General features: G+C 38.4%; 1 protein-coding gene across 1 annotated transcript in view; it reads right to left on the minus strand.

Annotated features, from left to right (window-relative positions):
• The window catches only part of LOC115214893, a 142,568-nt gene that overhangs the window by 53,649 nt on the left and 73,964 nt on the right, over positions 1–14,955 (minus strand). Inside the window, exons 16-21 of the mRNA XM_029783924.2 lie at positions 13,783–14,017; positions 12,346–12,555; positions 10,795–11,025; positions 8,098–8,192; positions 2,471–2,679; positions 499–629 (exon numbers count right to left, since the gene is read on the minus strand). Of these exons, the coding sequence (XP_029639784.1) occupies positions 499–629; positions 2,471–2,679; positions 8,098–8,192; positions 10,795–11,025; positions 12,346–12,555; positions 13,783–14,017 (1,111 nt within the window). The remainder of the gene's footprint in view (positions 1–498; positions 630–2,470; positions 2,680–8,097; positions 8,193–10,794; positions 11,026–12,345; positions 12,556–13,782; positions 14,018–14,955) is intronic.

The following is a 14,955-nucleotide window of genomic DNA, read 5'->3' on the forward strand; positions in this document are numbered from 1 at the left end:
TCAAGATAAACAGTGCATGACCTTGCAGGTGGGGGTCTAGTTAGACTTTTCTTCAGGTCGAGTAGCCCATCCCACTGAAAAGGTCACTGAATAAGGGTTGTTTAAGGATGTTTAACAAAACACTCCTGTTTCCAGAGGTGAATTATTCAAACCCCAAAGAATTCCTCTCAACTCATGGCTGTGATGCTTCCTAACAACTCCAGTTCATGATCAGAGATGCACATATCGTCAGTCACTAAGGGACAAAGTCAACTGGTTAAGGTCAAACAATGACAAGCAAATCTGTGGTATTGAGCAGAATATTTGCTGTAGCCCATCTTTTATACCAAGACAAAACAATGTACATGATAACACTTCCGATCAGTTAAGATCAGAAACCACGGGAGCCAGTGCCAGGTATTGCACCACCACCACCACCACCACCACCACTGCTGAACATGCATCTTGAGCCCAAAATGAATAAAACAAGGTTTTGTAAATAAGTAAAATGATACAAACCAATGGTATTTTGTGTTAAAAAGCCAAACAGTTTTTGTGCTAACTTCAGAAAGTTCAAAGGTGGTTTCAGAAATGACTTCCATTAAACTGAGCCTAAGATTGGCAAACATTTTATTGTTAGAATTTATTCCCTGTAAAGAAGCAAGAAAACAGTGTAAATTAGAATTAGAATCATCATCACCAAAATTATTATCATTTTACATTCATTTTTCCTTACTGCTATGTGTTTGATGAGTGTACCCCAAAACAGCATCCAACCAATAATTGCATTTCTTTGCCATCTCTTTTTCCCAATCCTTCTTCACCCAACTTTTCTTCTTCATATGCATCTTATGTCCCAGTCAGCACAGTCTTACCTATTGACATGGTGCTGTACTCTTCTGATGCCCATTGAAACTCTGTTCTTAACTCTGGGAAACTATTCTTTCACAACACCCACCTCCACTCCTGATTAGATCACCTGGATAATGGAGTCTGTTAACTACTTCTTCCTTTACAGCATCAGTGAACACAGGAGTGCCACTACCAACCACATAAACACGTTTATCAACAATGTCCTCATTAACACTGACATACTGTTTCACAATTTGGAAAATTCACCACATCCCTAATCATGTAATGCTGATTTCAAATTTTGTCACAAGGCCAGCAAATTCGGAGGAGGGAGCAAGTCGATTACTTTGATCTCCCAACAATTACCTGATGCTTATTTTATTCGAAAGGATGAATGGCAAGGTCAACCTTGGTGCAATTTGAACACAGAATGTAAGGATGAATGAAATACCACTAAGCATTTTGCTGATGGTTCTGCCAGGTTGCTGCCTTCTCTAATCATGTAATATTGTCAGTACAATTGGTTAACACATTTGGTTATTAACCAGAAAGTTGGTGGTTTGAACCCACCCAAAGACAATAGCATTTTTCAAAACATTTGGCTACATCAAAAATGCTTTACATCAAGGTGATGCTTCAGCATGGCCACAATCCAATGACTGAAACAAGTAGAAGATAAAACCTCGTACTTTTGGATTCCCATCCAGCAAAATATACCTGGTGCTTTTCATCTAATTACTTGATATCATTCTTTGTTCCCTTTCCACTTACATTTTCCCAGGTACATCTCATAGCTATTATGGCTATATCTACCATTCGGTTCCCCAAACTGGTAACTCTCCATCTAGCAAGAATGTTGTTCCATCCACAGATGCAGGATATGGTTCACACTAGTTCCTCTTTTGAATCACTCAATTGCTCTTTATAGTTTTCTCTCATGCACCAAACAACACGACTCATTGGAAATAGTTATGACTGACGAGTGATGATTGTGCTTTCACTGATTTAAAGTTTCAACTTTATTGTTGGTTATGAACCTAAAGTAAGGCACATCACTCAATCCAGTTAAACCTAACTTCTATCCACAATTAAGATATTGACAAATCTACTTCATTTAAAAAGGACTTTGGTGAATGAGGTTTCCATGCTGTATAAGTAACCAAGATCTCTTGAACGGGTCACCAGTGCAACACCCTAACCACTAGATAATGTGCCTTCACTTAGCCTCTCATTAATTGAGGGTTGACATCATCACCATCATCATCAACATTTAACGTCCATTTTTCATGCTGGCATGGGGTGGATGGCTTGACAGGAACTGACAAAATCAGGGACCATACCAAGTTATATAGTCTGTTTTGGTTTGGGTTTTTATAGTTGGATGCCCTTCCTAACACCAATCCCTTTACAGAGTGTACTAGGTGCTTTTTACATGGCACCAGCACCCACACAAATGCTTTTTATATGGAACCTTGGTTTCAGGATTTCAACTCTGTTGTGGTGGGCAGGTCTTCTTGAGTAAGATAAGTATGAGTAATATATTTGGGATTGTTTTATGTAATGAATAAAGCCTATCCTCACATACACATGCACAAACATTTGGGATTAGCACAGGAAACCATTCTATTTTACAACTTACTTTGAAGTGAATTCCTAATATTTCTTTTATTCGGAGAACAGTGAGTGTCATGTCGAAGTTTACTTTATGAATTTGCTTTGTTCTATGTTTGTTAAGTTCTAAGTTGAAGGATATATCCTGCATGTCTGGAAACCTGGTGGTCACTGAAAGCTTGTCCCCGTCTAGGCTTTGTTTCACATAAATTGAGACTTTATCGTAGGTTGATGAGTCTGAATAAAAATAAAAATAACAATAACAACAACAATAATAATTATAATCCTTTCTATTATAGGCACAAGGCCTGAATTTGGGGGTGGGAGACAGTCAATTACATCGCCCCCAGTACTCAACTGGTACTTAATTTATCAACCCTGATAGGTAAAGTTAACCTTGGTGGAATTTGAACTCAGAATACAGTGATGACTGGAATACCTATTTCTTTACTACCCACAAGGAGCTAAACACAGAGGGGACAAACAAGGACAGACAAACGGATTAAGTCGATTACATCGACCCCAGTGCGTCACTGGTACTTAATTTATCGACCCCGAAAAGATGAAAGGCAAAGTCGTCCTTGGCGGAATTTGAACTCAGAACGCAGCGGCGGACGAAATACCACAAAGCATTTCGCCCAGCGTGCTAACGTCTCTGCCAGCTCACCGCCTGTGTGATGAGTGAAATACCACTAAGCATTTTGTCCAGCATGCCAACAATTCTGATTTATTTATTGCCCACAAGGGGCTAAACATAGAGGGGACAAACAAAGACAGACAAGGAGATTAAGTCGACTATATCGAACCCAGTGTGTAACTGGTACTTATTTAATCGACCCCGAAAGGATAAAAGGCAAAGTCAACCTCGGTGGAATTTGAACTCAGAACGTAATGGCAGACGAAATACTGCTAAGCATTTCACATGGCATGCTAACGTTTCTGCCAGCTGGCCACCTTTTGCCAACAATTCTGCTAGCTCGCTGCCTTAACAACAACAATAATCATAATAATAATATTAACTTTTTGTGGGACTTTCCTCTTCAAATGGACAAGAAGTCAGAAAATAATAGACCAGGTATTACAATCATAGATAAAGAAAAGCAAAGTTGCTTACTTATCAACCTATCATACCCATTTGATTCCAGGATCATAAAGAAAGAGGAAGAAAAACAAAAAAATGTACAATCCTTTAAAATTTGAAATAGGAAGAATTTGCAGCACGCAAATGGCAAAGGTTGTGCCTCTAATAATTGGTTCGTTGGGAACAGTAAGCCAAGATGTAGACAAATGACTGAAGGCGATTGAAATAGAATGTCCGGTAGAGCTTCTACAGATAGCTTGCTTCTTAGGGACAGCAAGGATTATTAGGAGGGTTCTAAGCACTTGAAAGACTGCCAAAAAAATGTGTGGATACCTAAGGTTACAGGTAGTAACCCACTACCCACGTAAATCTTACCAGGAATAAGACCAAACTTGAGCTTTGTTTCTATAATAATTTCTTTCTTAGACATAGGGGTTTGGGTGAAAAGGACCTCATGAGGACAGACTACAATTTGTGAGGGGATTTACATAAAAGATGGGGGGGAAAGAAATGGAAAAGGCAGTGAAATGTAATAAAAGTATACAGGCACATGAGTGGCTGTGTGGTAAGTAGCTTGCTTCCCAACCACATGGTTCTGGGTTCAGTCCCACTATGTGACATCTTGGGCAGGTGTCTTCTACTATAGCCTTGGGCCAACCAAAGTCTTGTGAGTGGATTTAGTAGATGGAAACTGAAAGAAGCCCGTTGTATATTGTGTGTGTGTGTATTTGTATGTGTATCTGTGTTTGTCCCCCCCCCCATCGCTTTACAAACGATGTTTATGTGTTTACGTCCCTATAACGTTAGCGGTTCGGCAAAAGAGACCGATAGAATAAGTACTAGGCTTACAATGAGTAAGTCCTGAGGTCAATTTGTTCAACTAAAGGTGGTGCTTCAGCATGGCCACAGTCAAATGACTGAAACAAGTAAAAGAATAAAGAATAGTATACAAAGAATGTGAATGATCCCGTCTTTAGTCATAGATTAATATAGCCCTCACCATCATCATCATTGTTTAACATCCATTTTCCATACTGGCATGGGTCGGATGGTTTGACAGGAGCTGGCCGGCCAAAGAGCTGTCCAGACTCCAATGGTCTGTTGTGGCATAATTTCTATGGCTGGATGCTCTTCCTAATGCTAACCATTTTATAGAGTGTACTGGGTGTGTATTACGTGCTACCAGCACGGATCTGCTTAGCAGCAGCGGCATGAGTGTATTTTATGTGGCACCAGCACCTGTAAAGGACAAACCTGTATGGATGGATGGATGGATGACAGCGATTTTACTTATGGCTAAATATATATAACATCACTAATTCATATAATAGGTGTGTATAGATCACAGTGGAATTTTTAAGTAATTTCTCCTCAGTTTGTTTAAATACAACTAAATTCTTTTCAACAAAGTCTCTACCATCTTTAAGACCTGCTCTATATATAATCAATGTGGAGGCACATGGCCTAGTGGTTAGAGCAGTGGACTTGCAGTTGAGGGATCGCGGGTTCGAATCTCAGACCGGGCGATGTGTGTGTTTATGAGCGAAACACCTAAGCTCCACGCGCTCCAGCAGAAAGTAATGGCAAACTTCTGCTGACTCTTTCACCACAACTATCTCTCACTTTTTCCTCCTGCATCTTGCATCACACCTGTGATGGACCGGCGTCCTGTCCAGGTGGGGAACCTATATGCCAAGGAAACCGGGAAACCGGCCCTATGAGCCAGGCATGGCTCGAGAAGGAAGAAACTGTATATAAGCAAAAAAGGATGATCACAGGAACCAAAGAACAAGCCTCTTCTTGAGGTAGCTCAATCTTCTAGAAAGAGTAGTCAAATCTCCTTCAAATCACAGTATATAGAAAATGCAATAGCCCCTAAAGAGGAATACATTGGAAAGGTGATATCTGGGAAAATGCAATAATCGAAGGGAATGATGGCCAGATGGTTAAAAACATTGCAAGAGTTGTAACACAGAGTAGAAGCATTGAGAAAGCAATATAATGTTAAAAGGATTATCATGATGATGATGATGATGATGATGATGATGGACTAAGGAGGAAATATTAACACTGGATAGAAGGATGAGAAAGTTGATGACACTGTATGGGATGCTACACCCTAAAGCAAATGTAAACAGACTATATATGCAAAGAATTAGTATAGACTATTGTATAAGGAGTGAAAGGAGAATGTTTGTTGAGTATTTGATAAATAGTGATGAAGCCCTGCTGCAATTTGCCATGAAAGATATGGGTGTAAATACAGATGAAATGACAGGCAAGGAAGAGTTTAACCAAAGAGCTGAGAAGAAAGGAAAAGAAGACCTTCTTGAAATGAGAATGCATGGACAGTTTGAAAGGAATACACAGGATGTTAAGGATAATACAGCATCATGGGCATGGCTTGAGCGAGGTGATTTGAAGTGTACCACCAAAAGCCTGATCATTGCTGCACAAGACCAGGCTCTCGCCACCAATTCAGTGAAGTATAACATCTATAAAACTTCTGACACCCAGAAATGCAGATTCTGTGGAAAGAGTGTGGAAATTGTGACCCACTTGGTAAGTGGATGTGAGAGCCTTGCACAAAAAGAATACAAGTGCTGCCACGATAAAGTGTGTGTGTATCTTCATTGGATCTTGTGCTGTAAATACCAATATGAAGTAACAGAGAACTGGTATGAGCATGGACCAAGTAAAGTTATGCAGGAGGATGAAAAAGTAATGAAACCCTGGGACTAAGATTTTCAGATGGATTGTGTAATCAAATACCGTTGGCTGGATATTGTCATACTGAATAAGAGAGACAAATACTGTCAGTTCATTGATGTAGCCATACCAAATGACATGAATGTTGTGAGTAAAGAGGTTGAAAAAATCACCAAGTATTCCGAACTGAAAGTGGAAATGGTAAGACTGTATGGAATGTGAGAGGGTAATGTAAAAGGGATACCAGTGTTGGGCTCAATCCCATTGAAACTTCAAAACTTCTTAAGGAAACTGGAAATCCTATGCAAGATTGGTGTCTTGCAAAAAGCAGCCTTATTGGGTACAACACACATCTTAAGGAAAGTATTATCTGTCTGAGGTCTTTGTTGTGGCTCGACAGATGACTAAAGACTCCAGTGCATTTTTGCCTACACTGTGTTGACAAATTTATTTTTTGAACCAGTTGAAGAAATACAAGATGTCAAAATATCGTTCACTAGATAACAATGGCACTCTTCTTTTAATTTTGACTCTATATCTTCAGGAGGAGTTACCTCAATCCTTTCTATATTAACCAAAATGAAGTAGATAGACAAATTTATTTTTTGAACCAGTTGAAGACGCACAAGATGTCGAAATATCAGTCACTAAATAATAATGGCACTCTTCTTTTAATTTTGATTTTAATAAAAATAAAAATAAAAATATTAATAATGATAATAATAATAATAATAATAATAATAATAATAATAATAATAATCATATCATAGTAGGTGCATTAGGTATGATAAAAAAATATTTAGACAAATATATAACGAAAACACCAGGACTTACAAATATATATAACATACAGAAAATTGCACTACTAGGCACTGCACACATCCTATGCAAAACACTTTCAATACAATAACCATCAGAGCATCACAACAAACCACAGCACATACCCAAGGTACACAGAGCTGCACTCGGTAGTGAAGTGAAAGCACAATATAAAAATAAAACTACTGAATAATAATAATAATAATAATAATAATAATAATAATAATAATTTATAAAGATAGATGGAACTCAAGAGCTCAATATAATTTGTAATAGAGATTGTTTATTTAATGGTTTGAACACTATTTCAACAGATCATGTCTTCTTCAGGTTCAAAATGTCAAATGAAAAAGCCTCAGAAATACTTTAAGCACAATATTAATAACCCTTTCTACTAAAGGCACAAGGCCTGAAATTTTGAGCGGGGGGGGGGGCTAGTCGATTATATTGACCCTTAGTGTTACACTGGTACTTAATTTATCGACCTCGAAAAGATGAAAGGCAAAGTCGGCCTCAGCAGAATTTAAACTCAGAATGTAGCAATGGGCAAAATCCCACTAAGCATCTCATCCAACATACTAACAATACTGCCAGTTCACTGCCTAAAATAATGATAATATGGAAGCACTCCGCTGGTTACGACGATGAGGGTTCCGGTTGATCCGACCAATGGAACAGTCTGCTCGTGAAATTAACGTGTAAGTGGCTGAGCACTCCACAGACACGTGTACCCTTAACGTAGTTCTCGGGGATATTCAGCGTGACACAGAGAGTGACAAGGCCGACCCTTTGAAATACAGGTACAACAGAAACCGGAAGTAAGAGTGAGAGAAAGTTGTGGCGAAAGAGTACAGCAGGGATCACCACCATTCCCTGCCGGAGCCTCGTGGAGCTTTAGGTGTTTTCGCTCAATAAACACTCACAACGCCCGGTCTGGGAATCGAAACCGTGATCCTACGACCGCAAGTCCGCTGCCCTAACCGCTGGGCCATTGCGCCTCCAAAATGATAATAATAACACCAATATATAAGCAAATTGTGCCTCACCTGATAATACAGCAGACTTAATGCTTAGAATACTTTCTGGTTTAGATGAACTTGTAACTTCTTTCTCAATCTCCACCTGAACTTTCTCAATTTTTCTTGAAAAGATGATTGGACATAGCTTCATTATAGCATCTTAATTTCAATGGGAAAATATTGTATACATATACACATTCAGATTCAGATATTCCTTCTCCAAAATTTAAAACAATAACACTCATGTTAATATTGTATCACATAAATATGGTTTGATATTTTTCAGTGTAGCGACATTAGTAGTAGTGAGCAAAGGAGAGAGAGAGAGAGTGTGGAGTTGACATATACACAGAAATAACATATTAGTGATGGCTTAAATATAAATGGTAAAAGTTCTGTGTTTCACAGAAGTCAAGAATCTGAGATCTCTATTCTTGTAGGAACTGGTGGACAGATTTAGGTAGAATCAGAATCACAAAAGTTTGGGGAAAAACTCAAGAAATCATCAGTGGGGTTAGTGTTATTTTGTGTTTTAAGAATTTTCATAGTATTTGGGTTAGTTTGGTCTGGTTTGGCCTGGTCTGGTCTGGTCTGGTCTAGTTTAATCTAGTCTGATCTGATCTGATCTGACCTGGCTTGGTCTGGTTAGGTCCGGTCTAATCTGGTTTGATTTGGTCTGACTGGTGTCATATGTTGTGGTTTGTCTGTTTGGTCCAGTTTTGTCTGGTTTGGTCTAGTCTGATCAGTTCTGGTTTGGCCTCACTAGTCCGGTTTGGTCAGATCATCTTGGATCTGATCTGACCAGGCTTGGTCTGGTCTGGTCTGGTCTGGTCTATTCTTGTTTGGCTCTGGATGGGAGAGGAGGGGACCATCACACAAAAGCTATCACTGATCACTTGATGAGATCTATAACTAGCCTAAGTGGACATCAATGGCTGCAGATGAGTTTTTTGAAAGTTTGCTTGCTGGGACACCAGTCATGAATTGGGAGAGAAGAGAAATGGGATTCTGCACCAGCTGATAGGGGAATTTCATGAGTGAGATTGACTAATAACGCATGATGTCAGGTTCTTGTAATATCTGGTAGTAAGGTCTCTGCTGGGGAACCTTTTCCAGCTATATCCTCTGATATATATAGTGACACTACTCTCAGACAAGTGTAGTATTAGTAGGAGTCAGTATGGTAAGAGATCATGATATTGCTGGTTTCATTTCTTGGGTACTTTAAAGGTACCCAAGAAATGAAGCGTGTATATAGATATATATACACACAAATGCATACTTTTATACACAGATACACAGATACATACACACACACACACACACATGTATATAAAAATATATGTATATTTCACCAATTTCAATGGATAAGTGAAATGTGAAACCAGTTGATTATTTACTATATACATACATACATGCATACATACATGTATGTATGTATGTATGTATTTCTTCTATTTTTTTTACTTCTTTCAGTCATTTGATTGTGACCATCTTGGAGCACCATCTTTAGTCAAACAAATCGACCCCAAGACTTATTCTTTGTAAGCCCAATACTTATTCTGTTGGTCTCTTTTGCTGAACTGCTAGGTTACGGGTACATAAACACACCAACATCAGTTGTCAAGTGATGGTGGTGAGGACATACACAGACAAAGACAAATACATACATACATATATATGTATATGATGGGCTTCTTTCAGTTTCAGTCTACCAAATCTACTCACAGAGCTCTGCCAGAAGTGCCACTCAGTGAGACTGAATCTGGAACCATGTGGTTGGGAAGCAAGCTTCTTACAACACAGCCACTCCTGCACACACACACACACACACACACACACACATACATACATATATTTACATTGGGACAAGAAAGCAAAACATCCACACACCTAGGCGATACAAAAAGGGACAACAAAACATCCAGATAGACAATGCAAAGAAAACAAGGACGGGTCATTCAAAGCCCTCTATCCTCAGTCAAGCACCAGATTATCCTCACAATTTCAGCTGATTATTCTTGAGATCGCTCCCATCTGACCAGCCCCAAGGAAAAATTAAGCTAAGAGCATTAGATTCCTTGGAAGAAAGCAGCGAATGTATACAAAAACAAGGACAGAAAAAACAGACAAAGTTACACAAATATAAATACAATAATAAATACAATAAAAATAATAACAGGACATAATAACAGGTGTCTTTCGACTAAGGACGAATTGAATTAAGCTGGTGCATGTGGAAATGAAGTCTTAGGGCAGAGATACAAAAATTTCACAAACACATGAAAGAATATCGATGTTGCCCGGATGGCGGTGAGAGCAAGAAAGAAAGAACAGGCTTGGATATATATATATATACACAAATATTATATATATATATATATATATATATATATATATATATATGTATATATATATGTATATATATATATATATATATATATATATATATTATATATATATATATATATATATATATGTATATAACTATAAATAGATATTATATATATCATATATTATATATTATGTATGTATCAGCCTTCTTTAGTATATTGAAATAAAATAAAATAAAATAATTAGAATATTAATAACTCAGTTGATTCATCATACAACACACAGACACTGACATGCACACACACACACGCACACACACACACACACACACACACACACACACACACAAATACACAAGCAAACATGAGAAACTTTGAGAAATATGCTTACTTGTCCATTGGTTTCAATGTGAGAGATACATCGATATCTCCATTCAGAGGTGTATAGGCATGGTCGTGAGAAGTCAGCACATTTGGCTTAGACAACTGGAAGCAAGCCTTCACACGAAACAGAATACTGGCCAGTGGAGTAAAGCACCAACTGAGTTGTTGTTTCTTGACCTTTGAAGATTTATCGGCTGACACATGGACTAGATCCCCTCTTACAAGATATAAACGGTGCCTGGAGGTAAAAAATAATAAAGACAGTGTACTTAAAAGCCATGAGATGACAGTGATGTTAGATATAAGGATGGAGAAAGAATATGGTTTTACACTTTCAAATTTTAAGGTTTCCTGACATTTTTGATTATTTATTTGTTTGAGTCATTGGATTGTGGCCATGCTGGTGCACCACCTTGAAGATCTTTTAGTCAAATGAATTGACTCCAGTATTCATTTTCTAAAGCCTGGTACTTATTCTATCAGTCTCTTTTGCTGATCTGCTAAGTTACAGAGGATGTAAACACACCAACACAAGTTGTCAAGCAGTGGTAATGGATAAACACAGACACGAAGACACACGCATCTATATATATATATATCTCCTTATATAATAATGAGCATAGTGTTTTTATATATTTGTGTATATATATATATATATATATATACGTATATATTTTCATATATATATATTTGTCCAAAATCACGGATTAGGAGAAAGAGTAGTATAAGTGAAAGGAAAGGAGAGAAAATAGTAATTCAGTGAAGGAGAAGTAGTGAGAAGAGAGAGAGAGAGAAAAGAGAGAGAGAGAGAGAGAGAGAGAGAGAGAGAGAGAGAGAGGGCCACATGTATGTGAGCTTATGGTTGTAGCATCAATTTTACCACTTACTTGTCTCGGTCATTGGACAGCAGCCATGCAAAGACACGAACTTGAAGGGTTTTAGTCAAACAAATTGACCCCAGTCCTTTTTCTTTCTGTGAGTCTGGGACTTAATCTATCGTTCTCTTTTGCCAAAACTGCTAAGTTATGGGGGCGTAATAAGCCAACACCCATTGTCAAGCAGTGGTAGGAGACAAACACACACACACACACACACACAAACATATGCACACATGACAGGCTTCTTTCAGTTTCCATCAATCAAATACACTCACAAGACTTTGGTTGGCTCAGGGTTATGGTAGAAGCCCTTGCACAAGATGCTATGCAATCACTGGGAGGCAAACTTCTTATTTCTTTATTGAGGGGACAACAAGGACAGACAAAGGGATTAAGTTGATTACTGGTACTTATTTAATTGACCTCGAAAGGATGAAAGGCAAAGTCGACCTTGGCGGAATTTGAACTCAGAACGTAACGGCAGACGAAATACCGCTAAGTATTTTGCCTGGCGTGCTAACGATTCTGCCAGCTTGCCACCTTGTGTGATAAGAAGTTTGCCTTGAGATCAAACTTCTTATCACACAGCCACCCCTGCACCTATGCATGATGGCAAAACCAGAAGTAAAAATCTCCCACAGTAAAGCTATTTCAACAACCAATGAAAGACTTGTACTCACTTGATATTCAGTAAGACAACATCCTTGTCAGTTCGATCCACTTCAATGGTCCATTTGATGTGTTCAGCAGCTCCTGCTTTTTCATTGTATGCAACTTTATTCTGTCCACTGACACCAAGATAAACCTGCATCTCAGTCTGCATCTCGAGGCCTTCTGGGATTTCATCAGGAAGATCCAAAGCAAGTCTTGCATGGAAGTTTACAGCCATCCTAAGAAACAAACATTTAAAACAACTGAATACAAAATGGTCAAATAAAACTAAAACTAAATAAATGCGCCCTTTTAAAGCCTAGCTAAGCTCATGGGCCTGGTTTCCCGGTTTCTATGGCGTATGTGTTCCCCAGCTGGATGGGACGCCAGTCATTCACAGCGTTACTCATTTTTGCCAGCTGAGTGGACTGGAGCAATGTGAAATGAAGTGTTTTGCTCAAGAACACAACACGTTGCTCGGTCCAGGAATTGAAACCACAATCTTACGATCATGGTACTGACACCCTAACCACTAAGCCACGTGCCTCCACTCAAATAAAACTATAGTTCTATATTCAAGAGATGAGGAATTATGTACATTATTTACAGTATTTATATTATTCACATTTGATGGATATTTGTCCTCATCTTGTTTGTTGTTAACACAGCATTTCGGCTGATATACCCTCCAGCCGAAACGTTGTGTTGACAACAAAGAAGATGAGGACAAATATCCGTCAAATGTAAATAATGTAAACAATGCAAATAAAACTAATTCAGATTTATTTACAAGAGAAATATTTATCATCATCATCATCATCATCATCATCATCATATTTATGTTACAAATGATTATGCATCAGTTATGTTTTGAAAGAATATATTAAACAGGAGAGGAATAAGAAATGAGCCCTGATGGACCACTGCCTGGACTCTATATTTGTTCTACTCAATGAGGGCACTGGAGTATAATATGCTCTTCTGGCTAATCTGATCATGCTGAATCATACAAACCATGCTAGCATGGAATACAGACATATAATGATGATGATGACTGATTTTTTTTGTAAAAGTTTAATATTGCCTGATGAAATGGACTGGTTATGTAATGATTAAAGTTACATAGTATTATGTACCTTATGGAAATGCATGTAGCCAAATTGGAGTCAACTGTTCTTGTTCCTTTGTTACACACACACACATCCACATGCATATACAATCACACACATAAATATACATACACACATGCACACACACACACATAGTGTATGTGTGTGTGTGTGCATGTGAGAGAGAGAGAGAGTGAGAGAGAGACAGACACACACACACGTACACACATCCACATGTATATACAATCACACACATAAATATACATACACACACACACTATGTGTGTGCATGTGTGCATGTGAGAGAGAGAGAGAGAGAGAGAGACACACACACACACACAGAGAAATAAAGTTTACCTGAATTTTAGTGATCTGCTATGAGGCTTGGTAATTTTGTTACTTGTATGGTAGATATTGGAGATTAAAAGGGTCATGTTATAGGGAACTCCAAATGCTGTTGGTAGAGCCCTATACAGTTCAGTGAACTGACCTAAGAGTAGCTGTTCTGTTTTCATTTCCTCTGTGAAGGATTTCTTTAAGTTTGGTAAGTTCTTGAGAAATGTAATCACATCCCACATGAAAATGTTGTAACCTGGAATATATATTTTAATTTATATTTTAAAACTTGTAGCAAACACCAAAACACACACAAACACACATACACACACACACCACCACCACCACCACCACCACCACCACCACCACCACCACCACCACCACCATCACCATCATCATCATCATCATCATCATCATCATCATCATCATCATCATCATCAATATTGTCACTTAGTGCCTATTTTCTATGTTATGTGGTAAGAAACCTGTTTTTCAACTAGATGGCTCTAGGTTCAGTCCCATTGAGTGGTACTTTGGGCAAGTGTCTTCCGCTATACTGTTGGGCTATAGTAGAACCTATTTATTTTAAGCTTAGTACGCATTCTACTGGTCTCTTTTGCTGAACTGCTAAGTTACAGAGATATAAACAAACCAACAGTGGTTGTCAAGCTGTGGTGGACAAACACACACACACACACACAAAGAAAATATATAATGGGCTTCTTTCAGGTTCCACTCTCAAGACTTTGGTCGACCCAAGAATGTAGTAGAAAAGACTTGCCCAAGGTGTCACACAGTGGGACTGAACCCAAATCCATGTAACCGAGAGGGAAACTTCTTACCACACCGCCATGCCTGCACCTATACGTGGCTGGAATGCCTTCATTTGTATGTGTATTTGATCAAAGCCAATTTGTTACTGTAAAAACAACTACTACAACAAACAAGAACAGTCAGCACTAATAAAAAGTTTGAACATACTAAGAGTACCAAACTGCTGCCCATATAATTAACCCCTGCATGTTAGAATATGTAGTATAGTTCTTGGTCTGTCAGAGATCTGGTTATATCCGGAGTTAGAGGTCAGTGGAATGCTTGTACTTGATTAGGTAACTGACCGCATTTCACAGATCTGGTTTATCTGGGCTGACTTCAGTGACATGGATTGAGTGTGTGTCTCCAGGGGAATCCCTT

Source organism: Octopus sinensis, linkage group LG8 (genome assembly GCF_006345805.1).
Source record: "Octopus sinensis linkage group LG8, ASM634580v1, whole genome shotgun sequence".
In the NCBI taxonomy this organism is placed as follows: Eukaryota; Metazoa; Mollusca; class Cephalopoda; order Octopoda; family Octopodidae; genus Octopus; species Octopus sinensis.